This window comes from Pan troglodytes, chromosome 18, assembly GCF_028858775.2.
Source record: "Pan troglodytes isolate AG18354 chromosome 18, NHGRI_mPanTro3-v2.0_pri, whole genome shotgun sequence".
Taxonomy (NCBI): Eukaryota; Metazoa; Chordata; class Mammalia; order Primates; family Hominidae; genus Pan; species Pan troglodytes.
Genome location: NC_072416.2, coordinates 3,920,242 through 3,939,101, shown reverse-complemented (window position 1 = coordinate 3,939,101; position 18,860 = coordinate 3,920,242). Strand labels below are relative to the sequence as shown.

At 59.8% G+C, this 18,860-nt stretch overlaps 2 protein-coding genes across 15 annotated transcripts in view; one reads left to right on the top strand and one right to left on the bottom strand.

The window, feature by feature from the left end:
- The window catches only part of TMEM204 (transmembrane protein 204), a 28,970-nt gene extending 11,706 nt beyond the window's left edge, over positions 1-17,264 (bottom strand). Inside the window, exons 1-2 of the mRNA XM_016929172.4 lie at positions 12,963-17,264; positions 5,301-5,456 (exon numbers count right to left, since the gene is read on the bottom strand). Coding sequence (XP_016784661.1) covers positions 5,301-5,456; positions 12,963-13,242 — 436 coding nt within the window. The 5' untranslated portion in view covers positions 13,243-17,264. The remainder of the gene's footprint in view (positions 1-5,300; positions 5,457-12,962) is intronic.
- The window catches only part of IFT140 (intraflagellar transport 140), a 102,634-nt gene that overhangs the window by 66,589 nt on the left and 17,185 nt on the right, over positions 1-18,860 (top strand). The gene's annotated exons all lie outside the window — the stretch shown is intronic.

The window sequence follows — 18,860 nt, the reverse complement described above, 5'->3', positions numbered from 1 at the left end:
CATTTAAGCACTGATAAAGTCAGCGTCTCCAGGAAAACCTAAATGCCATTTTGAAGGCAGTTCAGAATAAAACACGAAGAGTGGACTTCTACAAGTCAGCTTCTCAGTGTGTCACGGGGCATCGGGATGGACCAGTGCCATCCATGGTGCCCTTTCTAGTGTCCTTCTGGTGCCCCGATGTCATGTCCAGGGAATTTTGGGTTATATGCCACCATTTTCCAAAAAGGATTGGAAGCCATTTATACAAATTACAAGGTAATGAATGGGGAGCAGGAAAGAGGGACTGTTTCAAGCAAGAAGCAGGCGAGAAGACTTCGGCATCATGCCCATCTCTCTGGCACCAAAACAAGGGGAAACCCAGCTAAGCCCAGCATACTTATAGCAAAGATGCCACAGGTCCCCACACGGATGCAGAGAGTGTCATGTGAGCACCAACTGGGGGACGGCGGGGACTTCACTGGCTTGACCCCAATGCATGGCCACGACCTCCTCATGCTGGCCCAAGTAAGACAGCACAGCTGCCCTGGGGCTCCAGCGACGGCTGAGGAGTTGCCCGTTGAAGATATGACTCAACCCAAGTACAGAGCTCTGCAGGGCTGCTGGATCGAACCACTGAAAAGTGTTCTCTTCAGGCCAGGCTCAGGACAGCAGACCCTGAGGCCCAGGCCCTGTGTGAAAGCCAGAGCTGCGGGCGGGAGGGCCCTGCTCCATGAACGGATCCTGGCAGTGTTCTTGCCAAGAGGACAGTTTGCCCCCCCGAGGGAGGCAGGCCTAGGTGGGGAGCACAGGTGCTGCACCAGGGAGCACGTGGGATGCGCCTTGGGCCTGAAGCTTCTCAGTGTGCATATTACCCAGCAGGGCTTCAGAGAGACGCTGGAATAACAGCTGCGAGCATTGCTGACGATGGCACATCTGTGCGCTGGAGTGGTCACTCTCCACTGCACAGATCACACCAGGGGAAGGGGGGCTCGTCCAGGCACTCACAGCTGACCAGGGGCAGAGCCAGGAGCAGAACCCGGGCCACCTGCTCTGGGCTCCTGCAGAACCAGCCAGTGATCCAGCTGGGAAACACCTGAGGGCTCGGAGCATCCTCAGGCACCGGAGAGTGCCAGGGAGCCTCCCGGCCTAGGCTGCCTGCAGAAGTCGCCCTCAGCCTTGTGCCACTCAGGCGTCGGGTGCCAGGGTCATGCTGTGGCTGCAGCCATCAGAGGCTGTAATGACCTTTTACCTTCCATTGGCAACTTGCCCTGACCCCCTTCAATACCCCTTTCCCTCTCTGCCCGTGCCTATCTGCACAAATCAACAAGACCACAGACTGTGAAAGAACAGAGGTGCAGTGCAGAGAGAAGAGGCCACGAGGAGGAGAGGGGAGAAGCAAGGGGTCTGTGGAGTGAGCAGAATGCAAGCTCTGAATAGAATGCCAAGGGCAGCGGCAGCCAAGCCAGGACAGTGGGGTCCCCACACATCTCAGCTGCTCTCTCTGGGTGTCAGAGCAGGGAAGAGGGAGCCTTGAGGGGCGAGGAGGGTGGCCCCTTTGCAGACCCAGGCGTCGTGCTGAGCATGGCACTGAGCCCAGAAACATTCGTGGAGTGAGAGCAAAAGCACAGGCCCCATCGCCTCTCTCTGGAGCTGACAAGGAGCCTTCCTTTCAGTGTGTTGTACTCTGGCTTTCCAGGGTGTTCCAGCCTCCCCATAATTCCATGTACTTTTCCTCCTTTCATGAGCATCTTCTCTCCCCACTGCCCACCCCACCTCTGCCGAGCCCTGGGATCGAGGTTCACTTGCATAACAGGTAATAGCAGGCGTTTCCTTGTCCTGTGACAGGACATCCTGGCGCCCTTCAGTCTCTCCCTGACTGTTTAAAACAGACGCGAGTACAGGAAAAAAAACCCAACTCTAAAATTAGCAGCATGACAGAAGAAAGGCACATAGCTACTTTCTGTCCTGTTTGTCAATGAAACAAGTCTAAACAGGGCCAAAATGCATTTCCTTTTTGGGCAAAACAGACCCGTTAGGGGTGATGGTTGGACACTGAGGGGGAGAGGCGGCCTGTGGGGGCAAGAGAAGCCGCCGAGACACCAGGGGCCCTCTCGGTGCTGCTGGCCCTCGCCCTGGTGCCTGCCGTTCTGGCGGTTGTTGAACAGAGCCTGGTCCAACCTTGTCAGAGGTCGTGTTAGAGCACAGTCCCGCCCCCGCCACCACCCCTCCTGACCAGAACAGGCCTCCGAAGGCCTCCAGCCCTGTCCCCCGGGAATGCTGTAAGACAGCTCGGTTTAGTCCATCAGGGTGCTCGCCCCCATGTGTGATTTTTTAAAATACATTTGGAAACACTATCTTGTCCTGAAATAAGATTTTGCAGGAAGTAAGCTATCATTTTCGACGTGCCAAATCCACAGTAGTCCTAATAATTCTAAACAAGAGTTTCAAGGAGATTTATTAAGAAATGCAGTGATCTGGGCCGGGCGCCGTGGCTCACGCTTGTAATCCCAGCACTTTGGGAGGCCGAGGCAGGCGGATCACAAGGTCAGGAGATCGAGACCATCCTGGCTAACACGGTGAAACCCCGTCTCTACTAAAAATACAAAAAATTAGCCAGGCGTGGTGGCGGGTGCCTGTAGTCCCAGCTACTCGGGAGGCTGAGGCAGTAGAATGGCATGAACCCGGGAGGGGAGCTTGCAGTGAGCCAAGATCGCGCCACTGTACTCCAGCCTGGGCGACAGGGCGAGACTCCATCTCAAAAAAAGAAAAAAAAGAAAAAGAAATGCAGTGATCCAGCTGGGCGCAGTAGCACACGTTTGTAATTCCAGCACTTTGGGAGGCTGAGGTGGGTGGATCACCTGAGATCAGGAGTTCGAGACCAGCTGGACCAACATGGTGAAACCCCGTCTCTACTAAAAACAAAAATTAGTGGGGCGTGGCCAGGCGCGGTGGCTCACGCCTATAATCCCAGCACTTTGGGAGGCCAAGGTGGGCAGATCACGAGGTCACGAGATCGACACCATCCTGGCGAACATAGTGAAACCCCGTCTCTACTAAAAATACAAAAAAAATTAGCCGGGCATGGTGGCGGGCGCCTGTAGTCCCAGCTACTCAGGAGGCTGAGGCAGGAGAATGGCGTGAACCTGGGAGGTGGAGCTTGCAGTGAGCCGAGATCGTGCCACTGCACTCCAGCCTGGGCGACAAAGTGAGACTTCGTCTCAAAAAAAAAAAAAAAAAAATTAGTGGGGCGTGGTGGCGGGTGCCTGTAGTCCCACCTACACGGGAGGCTGAGGCAGGAGAATCACTTGAACCCAGGAGGCAGAGGTTGCAGTGAGCCGAGATCGCGCCACTGCACTCTAGCATGGGTGACAGAGCAAGACTCCATCTCAAAAAAAAAAAAAAAAGAAATGTAGTGATCCATTGGGTTATCCTACAGAAGGAGTTATTTTCAGAATCAAAAACTATTGCTTTTGCTTTCTCTATGCCACTAAAATATCTTTATTCTGACCCAGCATTTCCAATTACATTTTCAAAATCTTCCATTTCCTTCTTTAAGCCACGGCATTTCCGATTCCTGCACGCGGTAGAGATTGGCCATTTCAGTGAGACAGGAAAACCACTTCTCTGTTTTATGGCCCTCCGGTCAGCAGAGGGCCCCGTGGGAGCTTTCCTAGCCTGGGTACCTCGTTGAGAGTCTCATGTTTTCCCTGCAGTCATGCAGGAGGGGAGGAGGCGGAGTCAGTCCTAGGTCCCACATCCCTGTCTCATTCGTTCTTACAATCAGCTGGGTGGGGGCAGAAATTACCCTTTTCGAAGTTGGGCATGCAGAGGCTCACGTTAGTTTAGTCATCTGCCTGACCCCACGTCGATGGTGATGGAGCCAAGACACAGCTCCAGTTCCAGGCTCCACGCCCTGTGCTCTTCCACTGAAGCCTCGAGGCCCCTCCCTTCCCGCCCCTACCCGCCAGGGGAAGTGACTTGCCCAGGGCCACGCCATGCTATTAATAGCGCTCAGAGAGCCCGGCCTGACTCGCCCGGGGCACTTTCCAGCACAGGAATACCTGCCCCCACAGTCTGTCAGCGTCCTTCTGGAAATTGTATTTCTTAAGAAAGATAAGGGCCCAGGATCATTATTCCTAGAATGATTCACTCTGGACTTCCTGCCACTTCCTCTGTGGGAACTGCAGGGCAACCTGCAGAACGCTGCACCGGCCCCGAGGAGGAGAAGGAGGGTGCGGGCAGCTCCATGCTGGCCATGCTCAGCCATGGGCCGACATGCTCGCTTTCTCTGTGTCCCTGTTTCTGCGGGCACCGGGCTGACCTGTCCCAGTGAGCAGCAGGAGACCTGAGCCTGCCCCAGATGCCCACAGTCTTCAAACCTCTCAGTCAGCCACAGAAGACCAGCAGAGCCCCCTGGGGTCACTGGTGGTCATGGCTGGACACTGCTGTGGCTCCAGCACTTGTCTAGAACACCGCAGGACCCTTCCATAGGTCGTTGACGACAACTCCATCACTGTCACCCTCTATGACGCCAGGTCTTCTCAAGACCTGTCCCAGGTTGCTGGGTCTAGAGCGTTGAGAGGAGGCTCTGAGCACCGATGGCCCCTCGCCTGCAAGGCCAGGCCTCCTCCCCAACTCACATGGTGGCTTGGGGAAGCCAGGGCCTCGTGATGGTCCTGCCGTCTGCATCTGTGTCCGAGCCAGGCACACAGCATGTGCTCATGCAGGCACCTCACTGTCAGCTCAGGCAGTGTGGAACGTGCTAGCGTGTTCTCACTCTGTCTTGTCCCGCTCACGGAAAGGGCCTGTGCTGACCCCAGGCTGACCCCAGGCAGGTCCTAGGAAGCTGCGTTTATAACAGAGCACATGCCTTGGCCTTCCTAGGCCTGACCTGTTCTAGGCCTCTTAGCTGGGAAGGTCAGGGCCAGGCATGGGCTCTTCTGCCTCTGCCCAGGGGCTGGTCCCCACCAGCTGCCTCAGCATTGAGGAAGGGGCAGGACCCAGGCTGCCCCATGTGGACTGCACAAGGGCCAGTCAGCAATCAGACCCCACAGACTCAGGAAACCAAAGCGCCTCAGTCTTTAAAGTGGAAAAGGGTGTGACAGACACGCCAGATGGTCGCAGCCTCCCTGCTCCTTGGCCTGGGTGTGTTTCTGTCATTCATCATTCTTGCCTACAGCAAGAGGGAGGGAGGATGCCCCATGGGGCTTCTCAGTGCCTGCAGCTTCCCCCCAGGCCACCTAAGGCCTCAGGACCCTCCTGTGACACCAGAAGGCCACAGGGGGCAAGGGTGCGGTGGCCACACCCGCCCGGGTACTTACTCGCCAGTTGGAATGCAGCGGCCATGGCCTCCTCCCAGCACGGGGCGTCGGGTGACAGCAGGGGCAGGCCCACCAGCCCCAGGAGAAAGGTGAGCTGGCCTGCGGCGAGCGCGGCCGTGGCCACCAGGTTGCAGGCGCGCATCATGTCGAACTGCACTGTGGGCCAAGAGCAGAGAGGCAGTGGTGAGTGCAGGTGGGCTCCAGAGGCCACGCCAGCCGTCACACCACTTTCGTGGTCTCTGTTTGCCTCGGAAAGGATGGTCGGCACAGGCTGTGCCTCCATTGGGCAGAGGCTTCGGGAAGCATCACGCCCTCCCCCTCACCTGCCTGCAAGCCCTGGGTCCCATGTCTTCTTGATGGGAAGGGTTCATCCCAGCCGCCGAGCCTGGCTGCAGTGGTCGTATCCCTGCAGGGACGGGCCCTACTCTGCTATTTCTGTCTTCCTGAGACAGCTGTTCCTCTCTGCCTGACTTGACCCTTGAAGGCGCTGGCGTGGGGGTGGAGGTGGGAAGGGGAAGCCCACCAGCAACACCGGCTTCCCTGTCACTGAATTCACAGCATCCAAGACGAGGGCGCTGCCTGACCGGAGACTCCGCGGGGCGCCAGCTCCTCAGGCGTGCTGTCCTGCGTGCTCAGCTGCCTGACCCCCAAGCGGCTCATGGTGGCATTCCCTCCTCCCAGCAGCTGAGGGACTTGGGACCGAGGAGAAGCAGCTCATCTGGGCCCCTCATAACCAGCAAGGGGCTGAGCAGGGGTCAGACTTGGGTCTGAACCAGTGCCCCCCACCTCCCCCCCTCACCTCCTGGGGCCCCGTCACCCCATCTGCCACAAATCTTTCACTCAGCGGCTTAAGTCAGGGCCTGCTTCCCCACTCACAGCAGGCCTGTGCCCAGCCTTCTCTGTCCCCCACCTACACCTGGTTGCAGGAGCCAGGTGGGCAGGGCACATGGATGCGTGGTCAGGGGAAGATGGAGCCTTCTGTGAGTGAACTTCAGAGGGAGGTGTGTTTGTTGCCCTCAGGGACCAGGGCTCGTCACGTTTCTGTAGCAGAGAAATGTTCTCCCGCAAATAAAACCTTACACAGGGGCCCAAATGAGGTGGTGGTGAAGCAGTGTGTTCCCAGGCCCCTGCATGCTGCAGAGCAGACAATGTGTGTGCTGACAGACACTCAGCCTGGAGTCAGGGACTGCACGTGAAGCAACAGCCCCACAGAGTCCCTAGCCTGTCGTCACCATGCCTTCTTTTCTATTGAACAATATTTGGGAAATTCGATTCCCAAAACTAAGTCGTTATAAACAGTTGCACCTTTTTAAATGACTTGCCTTGAAATTTCAGGGCACTCTTCAGGTAACTGATGCAGGAATCTAAGAGGGAAGCAGCCTCACCACTCAGGAGCGGGTCCCCTCGCCCACATCCATCACAGACACCAGAATCCAGGCTCAGGAGCGGGTCCCTGTGCCCGCATTCATCACAGACACCAGAATCCAGGGAGCAGCAGAATCTCCCAAGAGCCCTGAAGGTGCTGGCCTCTAGGGTGACTGCTGTGTGTCCTGGGTGGAGGCCGAGAGGGGATGGGGAGATCCTCAAGCTGCCTCCTCAGAGCGCGCCTGTGGGAAGCCAGCCCAGCAGGGGAAGCTGTCGAGGTTCACGCGTGCACGGGGCAGGCACGCTGGCATCAAGGCTCAGGGGTGGTGGGGGATGCGGGCTGCTTTACTTCGTGAGTGTTTACGTGGTTAGAAGTATCCGTTGGAACCACTATTGCCAGTATTAGCAATTCCACACTGTTCAACCTCAACATTTATTGAAATGCAATCTGGATTCACAGAATAACCTCAAAGCTCTGGAGCCGAGGCATCTGCTTCCCACCTGGCCCTTGGGCTGGGTGCTGCTCCAGTGCTCACATCTGCCCCGGCCCCAGGCTGAGGTGGTGTGTGAGATGGTCTGTCTAGGCTTTCGGCGTCCCAGCATCCCTGGAGGCACACTGCTCCTCGCCGCTGAGGGTCCCCCCGCCGTCCTACCCACTGTATTTCAAGCTGCTTCCCTCCACAGCGTCCCCTCCTGTCACTCGGGGCGGAGGGAGCTCTCCTTCCTGGGTGCCAGGCTTTTCCACTGTGCCCGCTCCGGCCTGGGTGGCGCCCCCAGCCCTGAGACCTCCAGGGCGTGAGGGCAGTGCGCAGAGAGTGGAGGCATGAAGGACCCTGGGGCACGGGGTCCCCGGGCTGCTGAGGAGTCTGAGCAGCCAGCACATGGCACCATGAGCCTTCCGCTGGCAAGGGGGAGAGCGGAGCACGCTGCCTGCCCGCGGACAGGCGGGCACCACTGACAGGGCCGTGGGAAGCGGCAGCAGCTGCCCCTCGCTCATTTTTCTCGCAGCAAAACAGACACCCCAGTGAGCGTCACTGCCACGTAACTGAGAGCTCACGTTCCTTCATCTCCAAAGTAACTGCAGAGTTAGAAACCATAGCGCTCCCGCGAGGTTCTCTCTAAAGAAGGAACAGAAGACGCGGGGGCTGAGAGCCAGCCTGGTGGCCAAGGGGTTCCCGTACGGACAGCGGGAAAGCCTGGCAGCAGGTGAGGACCTGGCTCAGCATGGGCATAGGTGGCCGTGGGGCCAGAGTGCTTGGAGGAAGGGGCAGAGCCCAGGGCACTGGAAATGCCAGGGGACAGCAGAGATGTGCTTGACCTCAGCCTGGCACCGTGTAACTTGCTGAGGCCTAAGGCGTGGGGCGGCATTTGCACCGTGTGGCTTGCTGAGGCCCAAGGCATGGGACGTCACTGGCACTGTGCGGCTTGGTGAGGCCCAAGGTGTGGGGTGGCGTGGCACCGTGTGGCTTGGTGAGTCCTGAGGCTTGGGTCGGCGTTGGCACCGTGTGGCTTGGTGAGGCCCAAGGCGTGGGGCGGCGTGGCACTGTGCAGCTTGGTGAGGCCTGAGGCGTGGGGCCGTCTGGCACTCTGCAGCTTGCTGAGGCCTGAGGTAGGGGGCCATCTGGCACTGTGCAGCTTGCTGAGGCCTGAGGTGGGGGGCCGCATGGCACCATGCAGCTTGGTGAGGCCTGAGGTGGGGGGCGCCTTTGCCCTGGGTTTCTCACCTGCCCTAGGGCCTGTGCAGATGGGAGCAGCAGGAGCCAGGGTTCAGGCAGACACTGCCCTGGCTGACTGGCAGGACCTTCCTGACTGCTCCAACGGACTCCACAGCCAGCCCCAAGCAGTGACCACATACAGCCTGCAGGGACCGGAGTGAGGCCTGCATTTTGAGGGCGTCCTGTCCACACATTAGGGACGTGTGTGAGCTCTGGAGGCCCGTTCCAGCAGGATCTGTGGCACGGTGCTGTGCCATCTTTGCTCTTAACTGTCTTGGCAATGACTTCCATTCAGAAGCCTCTGCTTCTGTAAACATTGCAAAATGAGGGAGGCATTAAAACATCACGCAGAAGGTCATGTTCGAGAGAGGAGCAGCTCAGATTCCCTGCCCAGGGCTCTGCACTCTGCCCTGGAGGGGAGGAGAGACCAGAATGAAGGGGGAGGAGGGATGCAGAGCTGCCCTGGGAGGAGCATAGCCCAGAATGGCATGACCGAGGTGGGCTTGAGCACCAGGCACAGCTGCATGTGTAGTTGTGGTGAGGGTGAGTGACCGAGGTTCCTGGGAGCTGGGAATGAGCAGACGCACCCCTGACCTGTCCTCTCGCCCTCAGCCCTGGCCTCTCAGCCTTCCTTCCTGGCAGCTCCAGGCACACAGCCCTGTGCCACACACCATGGCAGGGGCTCTGTGCAGCAGCCGTGCCCCACAAGCCACTGTGCAGCCTCCAAGTCCCCAGGGTGCATGGCTCACCACAAGGCCACCCACAGACCCACCGCCCTGCCAGGAAGGAGGCACTCCTGACCGAGCCTTCCTGTCTGAGCCACGCTCCCGCCTGCCCCAAGAAAGCTGTTTGGAGCTGGCGTTCACCGCTTGGGTGTTATACGGGTTCTTGGGGTGCTGTCTGTGTGCGTGGCTCTGCGTGGCTGTGCGTGGTAGCAGCTGACTTTTAAAGGTGTCGGTGAGAACGTGGTTCAGCTGGGTCCTGGCCGAGCAGGAGGTGAAGCCCGGGAGCTCTGTCCTCCACCTGTATTCAGGCAGGGTCTTACGTGCCCGTTTGATGTGTGGCGGGGCATGCGTGGTGACGGAGACACGTGGAGCCACCGGAGAGAGGGGTGGGGCTCCCCCTTAGCTAGCGCCAGGCTCTGGCTCGCCTGCCTTGAGATTCAATCACACAGTCATCTGTTCCCAAGCCACCTTGTTTCAGATGCCTGACAGAACGCACGAAATACAGAGAGATGACGTAAATATCCAAAACGAGACGAAGTGAGGAGCAGAAATTGAGACCCCCCTCTGGACATGGCATGTGAGGTGGACCTCAGGCCTCCCTGGTCCCCCGAGCTCCTCACAGGGAAAGAGCACCCCTGATCCGTAATGAAAGTCCCACTCACCACAGGCCACAGGACACCCCTGGCAGGGGCATGGGAGGGCCTGAACCTGGATGAAGTCGAGACCGGGCTCCTCTGCCCAGCCCTCTTTGCCCTGACCAGAGTTCAGGATGTCCGGGGCGCGTCCCCTGTCCCTCAGGCAGGCTCCTGGTGATGTTTGCGAGTGACGAGCGCTGGATGATTTTGACTCCATGTGCTCCATGGGGCAGGGCCTCAGGGCACAGAGCCGTCCGGAGACATCCACGCGGGCCTCAGTGACATCCGGAAACCCCGAGGATGGCCTGGTGTGCGTGAGGAGGCACGCGGTGTGGCGTTGTCTTCCCTGGCCTGCGTGAGGTGACACGCGGTGTGGCGTTGTCTTCCCTGGCCTGCGTGAGGTGACACGCGGTGTGGCGTTGTCTTCCCTGGCCTGCGTGAGGTGACACGCGGTGTGGCGTTGTCTTCCCTGGCCTGCGTGAGGTGACACGCGGTGTGGCGTTGTCTTCCCTGGCCTGCGTGAGGTGACACGCGGTGTGGCGTTGTCTTCCCTGGCCTGCGTGAGGAGGCACGCGGTGTGGCGTTGTCTTCCCTGGCTTGCCCCACCCCGACCCTAGACTGGTTCTCGGGATGGAATTGTGAGCAAACCAGCACCCAGCCTCACAGCACAGACGGTCGCAGCCCATCATACGTGCTGGGTGATTTTACAAGGAACACTGGCCAAGGCAGGAAGGAAGACGCTAGGAGCTGGCTGGACTCAGTGGGGTGGCCAGGCTAGAGCTGCTGCCCCCAGCCAGGGCTGACTCCCAGGCCCGCCTAGGTCACACGGCAGGATTTTGCAGGAAGGTTCATAGGGTAGCTTGATGTGCAGTGGTGGCAGGTAGTGGCCCCTCACCCGATTGGGGACATGGGTGCACGTGAGTGAGGGCAGCGAATGTTGCTGTGGACAGAGGGGCCACCCCGTGGGAGAGCAGCACGTGGGCTTGGAGAGGTGGGCACCAGTGCAGATGGACGTCGGTGAAGGAGAAGGCGAGAGAGGCAGGAGGAAGACACCAGCACGGCCAAGGGAGACTCTGGGCGCGTCCCCGTCTTGGGGCCTTGGGGGATGTGGTGGCTGCACTCCAGCCTGGGTGACAGAGCAAGACTCTGTCTTAAAATAAATTTTAAAATTAAAGAAAAGTTACCCGTTGAGCCTGTTCCTTTTCCTGAGCTGAGTCCCGTTTGCAAGGAGCTTCCGTGACGCTTCCCTTGTGTGGACAAACCTTCGCTGCTCAGGTTCACTGAGGGTCAGCCACCTGCAGATGCCATACAAGTTGCAGGAGGATGTTGTAAATATTGTCCAAGGGGCTGACCAGGGCTCAGGGAGGAGCAGTGGACGCAGGCAGGTGAGCAGGAGGCAGTCCAGGGGGCTCTGTGAGGGGCCTCGTGTGTCCTGCTGGCCTGAGGTGAGCAGGCCTAAGCAAGTGGACAGCCGGGCGCCTGGGACGGATGCATAGGTCGTGCCAGAGGCTACACGCGGCCCTGTGACTGGAGGAACGCAAGAGGTAGCAACAGGGAGGGGCGCCAAGGCTTCCAGCTGCCCTGAGATTGGGCTGCCTGGGCCACCTGTGGGTGTTGGTGGCAGCAGTTAGGAGGCCTGGAGGTGCAGAGCTGCGGCCGAGGGCCGGCTGGGAACTCCCTCCCCCGGGGGTGCTCTGTGGGCTGGACGCCAGTGATGGTCCCAAAGCACATGAGCGCCCGGCCCCACCTCCAGGGGCCTAAGCCGCTGCCCCCGCAGAGGTTCAGCCAGTAACGGGGCTGCGGCTCCTTCTTCAGCAGAGCAGGCAGAGTCTGGAAGAAGGGCGCCTGGCCGGAGTCACGCGGAGACCCAAGCCTCGGGCTTCCCATAAGACACCGAGTTCTGAGAGCCGGTGGAAGCTTTGAAGTTATTCATAGGCTTTGATCTTTTTAAAAGACGGCTGTTGGTCCCTGCTGGTGAAGGATGCGAGAGGAAGTGCGCAGTCCAGGCTGCGCGGTGCAGCCGAGGCCCTTTGAGTGGACAGAAGGGGTTGAATTCCCTCGTGGGACCTTGTCCAAGCCACATGCCTTCTGCAAAGCCTCAGTTTCTTTGCCTGTGAAATGGGGATGACATTCCCTGCTGAGGGTTCTGAGCGCGGCAGGTTGGGGATGGAGCTGTGTGGTTGAGGTACACGTGATGTGTGTTACCCCAGTACTCCGGGACTCCCTCGGAAGCCTGGAGCAGAGGCACTGCCTCAGAGACCAGCATTATCTTCAGAGCAGAAGGAGCGTCCAACCCCGAGTCTGTGAGGCTCTGCAGCAGAGACTTGGGGTGTCTGCGAGTCAAAACCTTGCTGGCAGTTTCAGAGAGTCGGCCTTTGGGAGACCTTGTGTCCCTGTGCCGTGACTGTTGAGATGACCCCATGGGGTGTAAGCGCCTTCCTATTTATGCAGCCCCACACCTGCCACTCAAACCCCACGGTGCGGTGGCATCATTCTGAGCCCCTTCCTCTCCTCTACAACCACTGAGCATCCCTGTCCCCTTCCGAGCGTCCTGGCCTCCCTGTCTCCTTTCCAGCGTCCCATCTGAAGCTCATCCCTGGGGATCCTGCTGCTGCTCTCTGCCTCAAAGACCCCAACAACTGTGAGAACAAAGCCAGAACTCACCCGCGTATTTTTAAACTTCTTGTTTATTTTACTCATGAGTAAAGAAAGAGCATTTTCATTTTTTTTATGTTTAGAGACAGGGTCTCTCGCTATGTAGGCTAGGTTCGTCTTGAACTCTTGGCCTCAAGCAGTCCTCCCGCCTCAGCCTCCCAAAGCGCTAGGATTACAGACGTGAACCACTGCGCCCAGCCGTAATAATTATTTTCAACCAAGGAAAAATGCCTTTCCTTGATTTGATAAATGTACCCGTCTCTTAACTATGCGTAACGGCAGAGAGGCCCCCCAAATGCCTGAGATGAATTCCTGTGTAAAAGAGCTGGAGGCAGATTCTGTGCTGAGCAGGAGGAGTGTGTGGGGCCGCCACTCACCAGGGAGAGGGGGCCTTGGGGCCTGCTTCCCTGGGAGACCCAGTGCCCCCTCCTGCCTGCCCAGAGGCCACGCTCAGGGCAGAGCAGGGGCCAGGCCTCCCCACCCGCTCACCAGGTCCGTGCCTGGCGTCTCCCGTGTGCCCTCGAGCCTCGGCCACGCTGAAGGCGTCAGGAAAACAAGTGGACTTACGTTTGACGGTGCCTCGGGACTCCTGGAAGCCGGCCGCCTCGGAGCCCCAGCCCAGCGCCTCACAGTCACGTGCGTCCACCTGGCCGGCTCTGGCCCCAGGGCTCGGCCCTCCCCGGGCCCTGTCTACCAGCCAGCAGGACCTCCACAGCCCCACGCTGCGCCTGCGCCCATCCTCCAGCGTCTGGCACACCCAGCTGGAGGTGAAGGCCGCCACGTTGTTGAGGATGAGTGAGACCAGGGCCACCAGCACGGCCGCAGCCACGAGTCTCTGCACGGTCATCGCTGACGCCGGTGCCGCCGCTTATCCGGAGAAAGCCAAGTCCCAGTCCGCGGCCGCACGTCCAGGGAGAGCCGACGCTGCTAGGGGTGGCTAGAGGACATCACCACTCATCCTCGGGGCGGCGCGGGCGGAGGCCCATGGGATGGTCCAGGTGTGCCACCTCTCGGCCCGTCCTTATCCTCCTTCCTGCACCTGGAGCAGGGCCAGGCCTGTGCTGAAGCTGCTCGCCTCGGGGCCCATCCCAGGGAGGAGAGGGTGGGCAGCAGCAAGAACCCAGGGCCAGGAGTGCGCCGTCTTCCCGGGAAGCGGAGGCCGGCCTGCGCCGCGCGTGCCTCTTCTCGCCTGCAGCAGTGGAAAACAGAGTCACTCGGGAGGCCGGCAGCAGTGGGAGTCGAGCCCGCGCCACACTCCTTAGCACCGGCCCGCTGTGAGTGCCAGGCTCCGGGCAGGGTGGCCGGTGTGGAGCGGGTTCACAGCTCCTCTGTGCTGCCTGGGCCCCTGTGTGGATGCCTCCAGGGCAGTTGGCCGGTCCTGGAAAGCAGAGTGGCTGCTGCAGGGACGCCCGTGTGCGCAGAGCTCGCCTTCCCTGGCTCTCAGCAGAGAGGAAATGGTTGTTTTTGAGACTGTTTTTGGTGAGCTGGAGGGCGTAGCCAACCGCAACAAATAGCGGCCCTGCCACGGCAGCCAGACACCAACAGGATGTGCTTCCTGATGGGAAAGGCCGGGAGACTTCTGAGGCCCTGCTCCAGGCCCACCTCCTGCCGCCCCTCCCCATCTTCCTGTCCCAGAGGAGAGGCCAGGGATGCCGGGTGCGGGACAGACCCCTCGTCTGGCCTGTTGCTTTTAAGCCTGGTGGCCCCCGGGGCCTGGAGGCTGGTACTGAGCGACTATTGCCTGCCCTGGGGACTTCACACCCCCCAGCCATCCAGTTGCCCCCAGGACCATAAGTACCCCCAGGACCATAGGAACCACAAGCCTCCCCCCGCCCGCGTGTTCCAGGCCTGCCCCTGCCACGGGAATGCTGCCCTCAAAAGGGGGGCAACTATCACAGGATTGCTGGGAAGGGGAGAGACCCGTGTGCCTGGAGGGAGCAAGTTCACCCAGACCTGCAGGGCCAGGGACCTGTACTTGGAGGACCTCGGGGCCAGGTCATTCTTAGGTGGCAAGAAGGGTAAGATTCTGGATGTGCCGGGTGGGGCTCTCAGCGGGGCCTGGGACAGAGCAAATGTCACGTGGGGCCTGGGCCACCTCTGCTATTGATGGGAACGGTCACCCCCCACAGCTGGGGACAGGACTAGGCAGGTCACCTTGTGAGTGGTCAGGCTCTCGGGCAGAGCTTATGCTGCCGGGGAGCTCAGAAGCATCTTCGTCTATTCTGCTCAGAATTATTCTGCCCAGCTGGGCAGACACCACGAGAGGGTCTCCTACTCTGTCCCATCTCCAGAGACCCAAAACCCAGCATGGAATTCCCAGCCTACCCAGGCTCCAAAGCTTCGTGAATGCAGGTGTCCCACATCCGTGCAAACCGTTCATGGGCACACGCCCAAGACAGTGCTGGGACAGAGAGTCCTGTTCCCAGCCTGTGGTAACAGCAGAGCTTTGACCGTTTCCTGTCCTTGCACTGCCCGTGCTTGGGCCCTGGCTCAGGGCGGTCCCGAGAGCTGCCATTTCCTGGGACCAGTCTCCATTCACACGTTGGCATGTGGCTCTGTATATCCACAGGTGAAGCAAGGTTCCCCACACACGCCCTGTGTCTGTTCCAGAAAGGCAGCAGCTCCGTCCTCACCAGCCCGTGGTGCGTGCTGGGTCCTGAGAAGCGTTTCTCCACTGGCTTCCTGAGGGACGTGCCTGTGGGGGATTTTCCCCGGGGATTTGTCGCAGACGTGTCCGTCAGGTTTCTCCTTTCCCCTCTTCCTTGGCTTGTGCCCAGGGAAAAGCTGCTGTTTCTGTTTCTGTTCTCAGCCCCCGGAACCTGACGGGGCGTGCGGGGCACAGTGGTGCTGCCGGCCCCCACTCTCCCGGGTGGCTTGGAAGGCCCTGGGGGGATGTCCCCAGCCCTTCCTGCCTGTGCCCTGCTCCTCGGAGGTGGACGGGGGTGCAGTGTCTCAAACACTCAGTGTTCCTAAGCACACGGTGCAGAAGGGGGCCTTGAAAGGGAAGTCTCCCAAAAGTTTCCGTGGGGGAAGAATTTATTTCCTCCTTAATTAACTAAACCATTAATCTTTCGGGAGTCTTCAAATGGCTAACTTCCAACAAAAAGCCAGTGCTGGGTTTCAGAGCCCAGAGGACACGTTTGATTGTCTCAGCGGCCCGCTCTGGTCCTTTCCTCAGGTTGAGTGGGTAGGAGGCCACGGCCAGACTCCTACACAGCGGCAGCACCCCCAGAAGTCCTGGTTCGCAGAGGCCAGCATCGGCCCCCACCCTCCTGGCACTTCTGGGGTGCTCCAGGTCCCTGTGCCCTCAGCTGTCACGCCGCTTCTAACCCTGCGCGCTATGGCAGGCTGGGCGTGGGAGGGCGGAAGGCCTGGGAGCAGCATGTAAGTTAAGAGCGACCCTCCTGGGAGGATCTGTGGCTCTCGGGGGGTGACTCCCAGTAAGGGGACTCGCAGCTGGGCAGTGGGCTTCCCCCACAGCGCATCACACCCTCCTGCTCTCCCTGTTGCTTGGGGTCTTGGTCACAGTGGAGTCCCACTGCCCCCTCCCACATATGTGCCTGCGGCTCCCATATACCCAGCAGAGCGGGAGCCCTAGCACAGAACAGGGACACGGAGGGAGGGGGCGGCCTCGGCAAGCATGATCGTCAAGCCGCCGTTCGCCAGCCGCCCTCATCCTGACACAGAGTGGTCTCGGCAGAGCTTCTGCAGGACCTTTGAAGGCTGCGTCCCCTGCCGCCCATCTGCTTCTTGTTCCAGTGCCTCGGGGCTGATGAAGTGCAGATGTGGGTGACTCCACAGACTGGCCGGGACAACAGGAAATTCTCAAGACTTGGATGGGAACTAAGAGGGTGTTTACTTCTTGGAATTTATGTCAGATGCACAAACCCCAGAACCCCACACCGGAGTGGAGGCTGTCCCCAGAGCCCTGGCCGGCCGTCGCGGAGAGGATGTGGGAATCACGCGGGGCTGGTGCCCTCGAGCAGGAGGCTGGCTGTGGAAGGAGCTTGCGGAGAGCGCCTGGGTCTGGACGCTTCTGGCGGGTCTGTGACCGCCCTTCCCATGGGTTCTCCCAGCAGCCTCGGCCTGGCAGGCAGGGGTCTGTGGGAGGGCGTGTCCAGCCTCCACTGGTGGCCGCACATACAGCACATGCTTCTCCAAGGCCCGCATGGTGCAGACTTAATGCCCAGGACAGGGCGCATGGAAGTGCGGGCATCTGACGGTGTGCTGGCTGGGTCCTCGGTCACACATGGGCCCCAGGAACCAGAGCAAAACCAAGGCCGGCCTGCGGGCTCTCTCCTGCTCCCCACGGGCGGCCTCCGCGTGGGAGAGACGGGGCGTTCAGAGCACAGGGGAGCCCGTCTGGGACCCAAGTCAGCTGCCACATTCCTGTGCTTGTTTGTGATTTTCCACCGCGATTGGATGTGGACGGAAGGAACCAGTTGTTTTCAGGACAAGGGAGAGGAAAGGAGCCACGCCTGGCAGGTAGAGGCAGGTCCCAGCCCTGTCCAGCCCCACACCTGGGCCTCGGGAGAGGGTGCGCACAAACGGGAGATTTTTTAAAGATTCCAGTTGTGGGCCGGGCGCAGTGGCTCACACCTGTAATCCAAGCACTTTGGGAGACCGAGGCGAGCAGATCACAAGGTCAAGAGATCGAGAGCATCCTGGCCAACATGATGAAACCCCATCTCTACTACAAATACAAAAAGTAGCTGGGTGTGGTGGCGCATGCCTGTAGTCCCAACTACTCGGGAGGCTGAGGCAGGAGAATCACTCGGGAGGCAGAGGTTGCAGTGAGCCAAGATCGTGCCACCACACTCCAGCCTGGTGACAGAGTGAGACTCTGTCTCAAAAAAAAAAAAAAAAAAAAAAAAAGATTCCCGTCGTGAAGTCTTTTGGGACAGGAGAGTAAAAAAGACTGCATGTCTTATAACGTGCTGTTTACGAAGCGGCCATCACGCCTCACGCACTGAGGCCCCAGTGCCGCCACCACCCGGATGTTAGAGAAGTGAGATGTCTGTGAGGAGGCATGGCATCCCTTCCATCCGATCTGTAGAACTGACTGGAAGCTGTGCAGTGAGGACACAGTGTTTCTTTTGAGATTCAGATGTGACCCCTGCACTGCACTCCACGTGCATCATTTGCTGACGGATGAGGCCCAGCAGTGTTTTGGGGAGCCCTGGACCCCCAGTCTTGAGGCGTGTCTCAGCACGGGGCAGCTGTGTCTGAGCCGTTTATAAACTAGTTTGACACCCATGGGTCCTTCCACGTGGATTTTTACCCAGGACCTCAGCATAGAGGAGAAAGACAAGCCTTGGTTTTCTGCTGTTAGAAAGAAGTTTCACTGTAAAGATGTGACTTCCTGCCGGGAGCTCTAGAGGGCCGAGGGCAGCACAGCCTGAGGGGCTGCTGGGCCGGGTGCTCAGGCCTCTCCCTGTGCTGAGTTGGTGGCAGGAGTTCCGAAGCCAAAAGACTGAGGAGCGCGAATCGGAGATCAGGACGCTGCTGCCTGGGGCACCTCCCTGGGGTCCCATGCGCCCGGTGTCACCTTCACCGCAGCGCCGACCGAGCGTCCAGGAAGCTGCCAGTGGGTGCACCCAGATGCTGTGAGGAGCCCCATGTGAGGCCATCAGAGGACACGCATGCAATGGCAGTGGCAGGGAGGCAGGCTCACTTCCCGGCCCCCCAGACGCTTGACACCCCCACGAGGGTCTGGCCCATGGGTTTGGACACACCCTCTCCTGGCTCCAGGCATGACTGTGCCACGTGGCAGGGGCTGCCTGGGCTGGTTGCTGCTAAGACACACGCACCTGCCCGCCCTGCGTCCCTGGGTGGTGGAATGCATCCATGGAATTCACCCAAGTACATGTAAAACCAGGCACAAAGTACCTGCTGGCTTTCAGGAGCGGGCACCTGGGTATGCCGCGTTGCAGCCACAGACACCACCGCAGGGCCCGTCCCAGGAACCTGCCTCCAGCCCCTAGACTCAGACGCAAGTGCGCCGAGCCTGCCCGGGGCTACCGTCTCGGAGCCATTGCCCTGTGATTCTGTGGGAGCCAGGGAAGCTGAGATGTGGGCAGCCCACACCTCCCGGAGACAGAGGTACCACGGTGGGACTGGGCTCCCTGGCTGTCCTCCCGAGCCCCTCCTTCTCACAGAGGCAGGGCCATTAGGAAAACGCCCAGCTGCACACACCACAGCTCCGCTCACTCACCGGGACAGCGGGCTCGGGGCTCTGTGGGCGGCTGGTCCCTCCAGTCCTCAGAGCAGCCTGTGGCCGTGCCAGCGGGGAGGCTGCAGGGCTGCTGCCCTGCTAAGACTGTGGGCTGGACTGAGGCTTATCTGCAGGGAGCAGCCTGGAATGCGAGGGTGGGCCTGGGTGGGGATGCTCCGAGGCCACTTGCAGGGTGTGCTGCCTGTGCTTGTGGGAGTACGTGCGTGCATGTGTGTGCCTGTGTGTGTGCG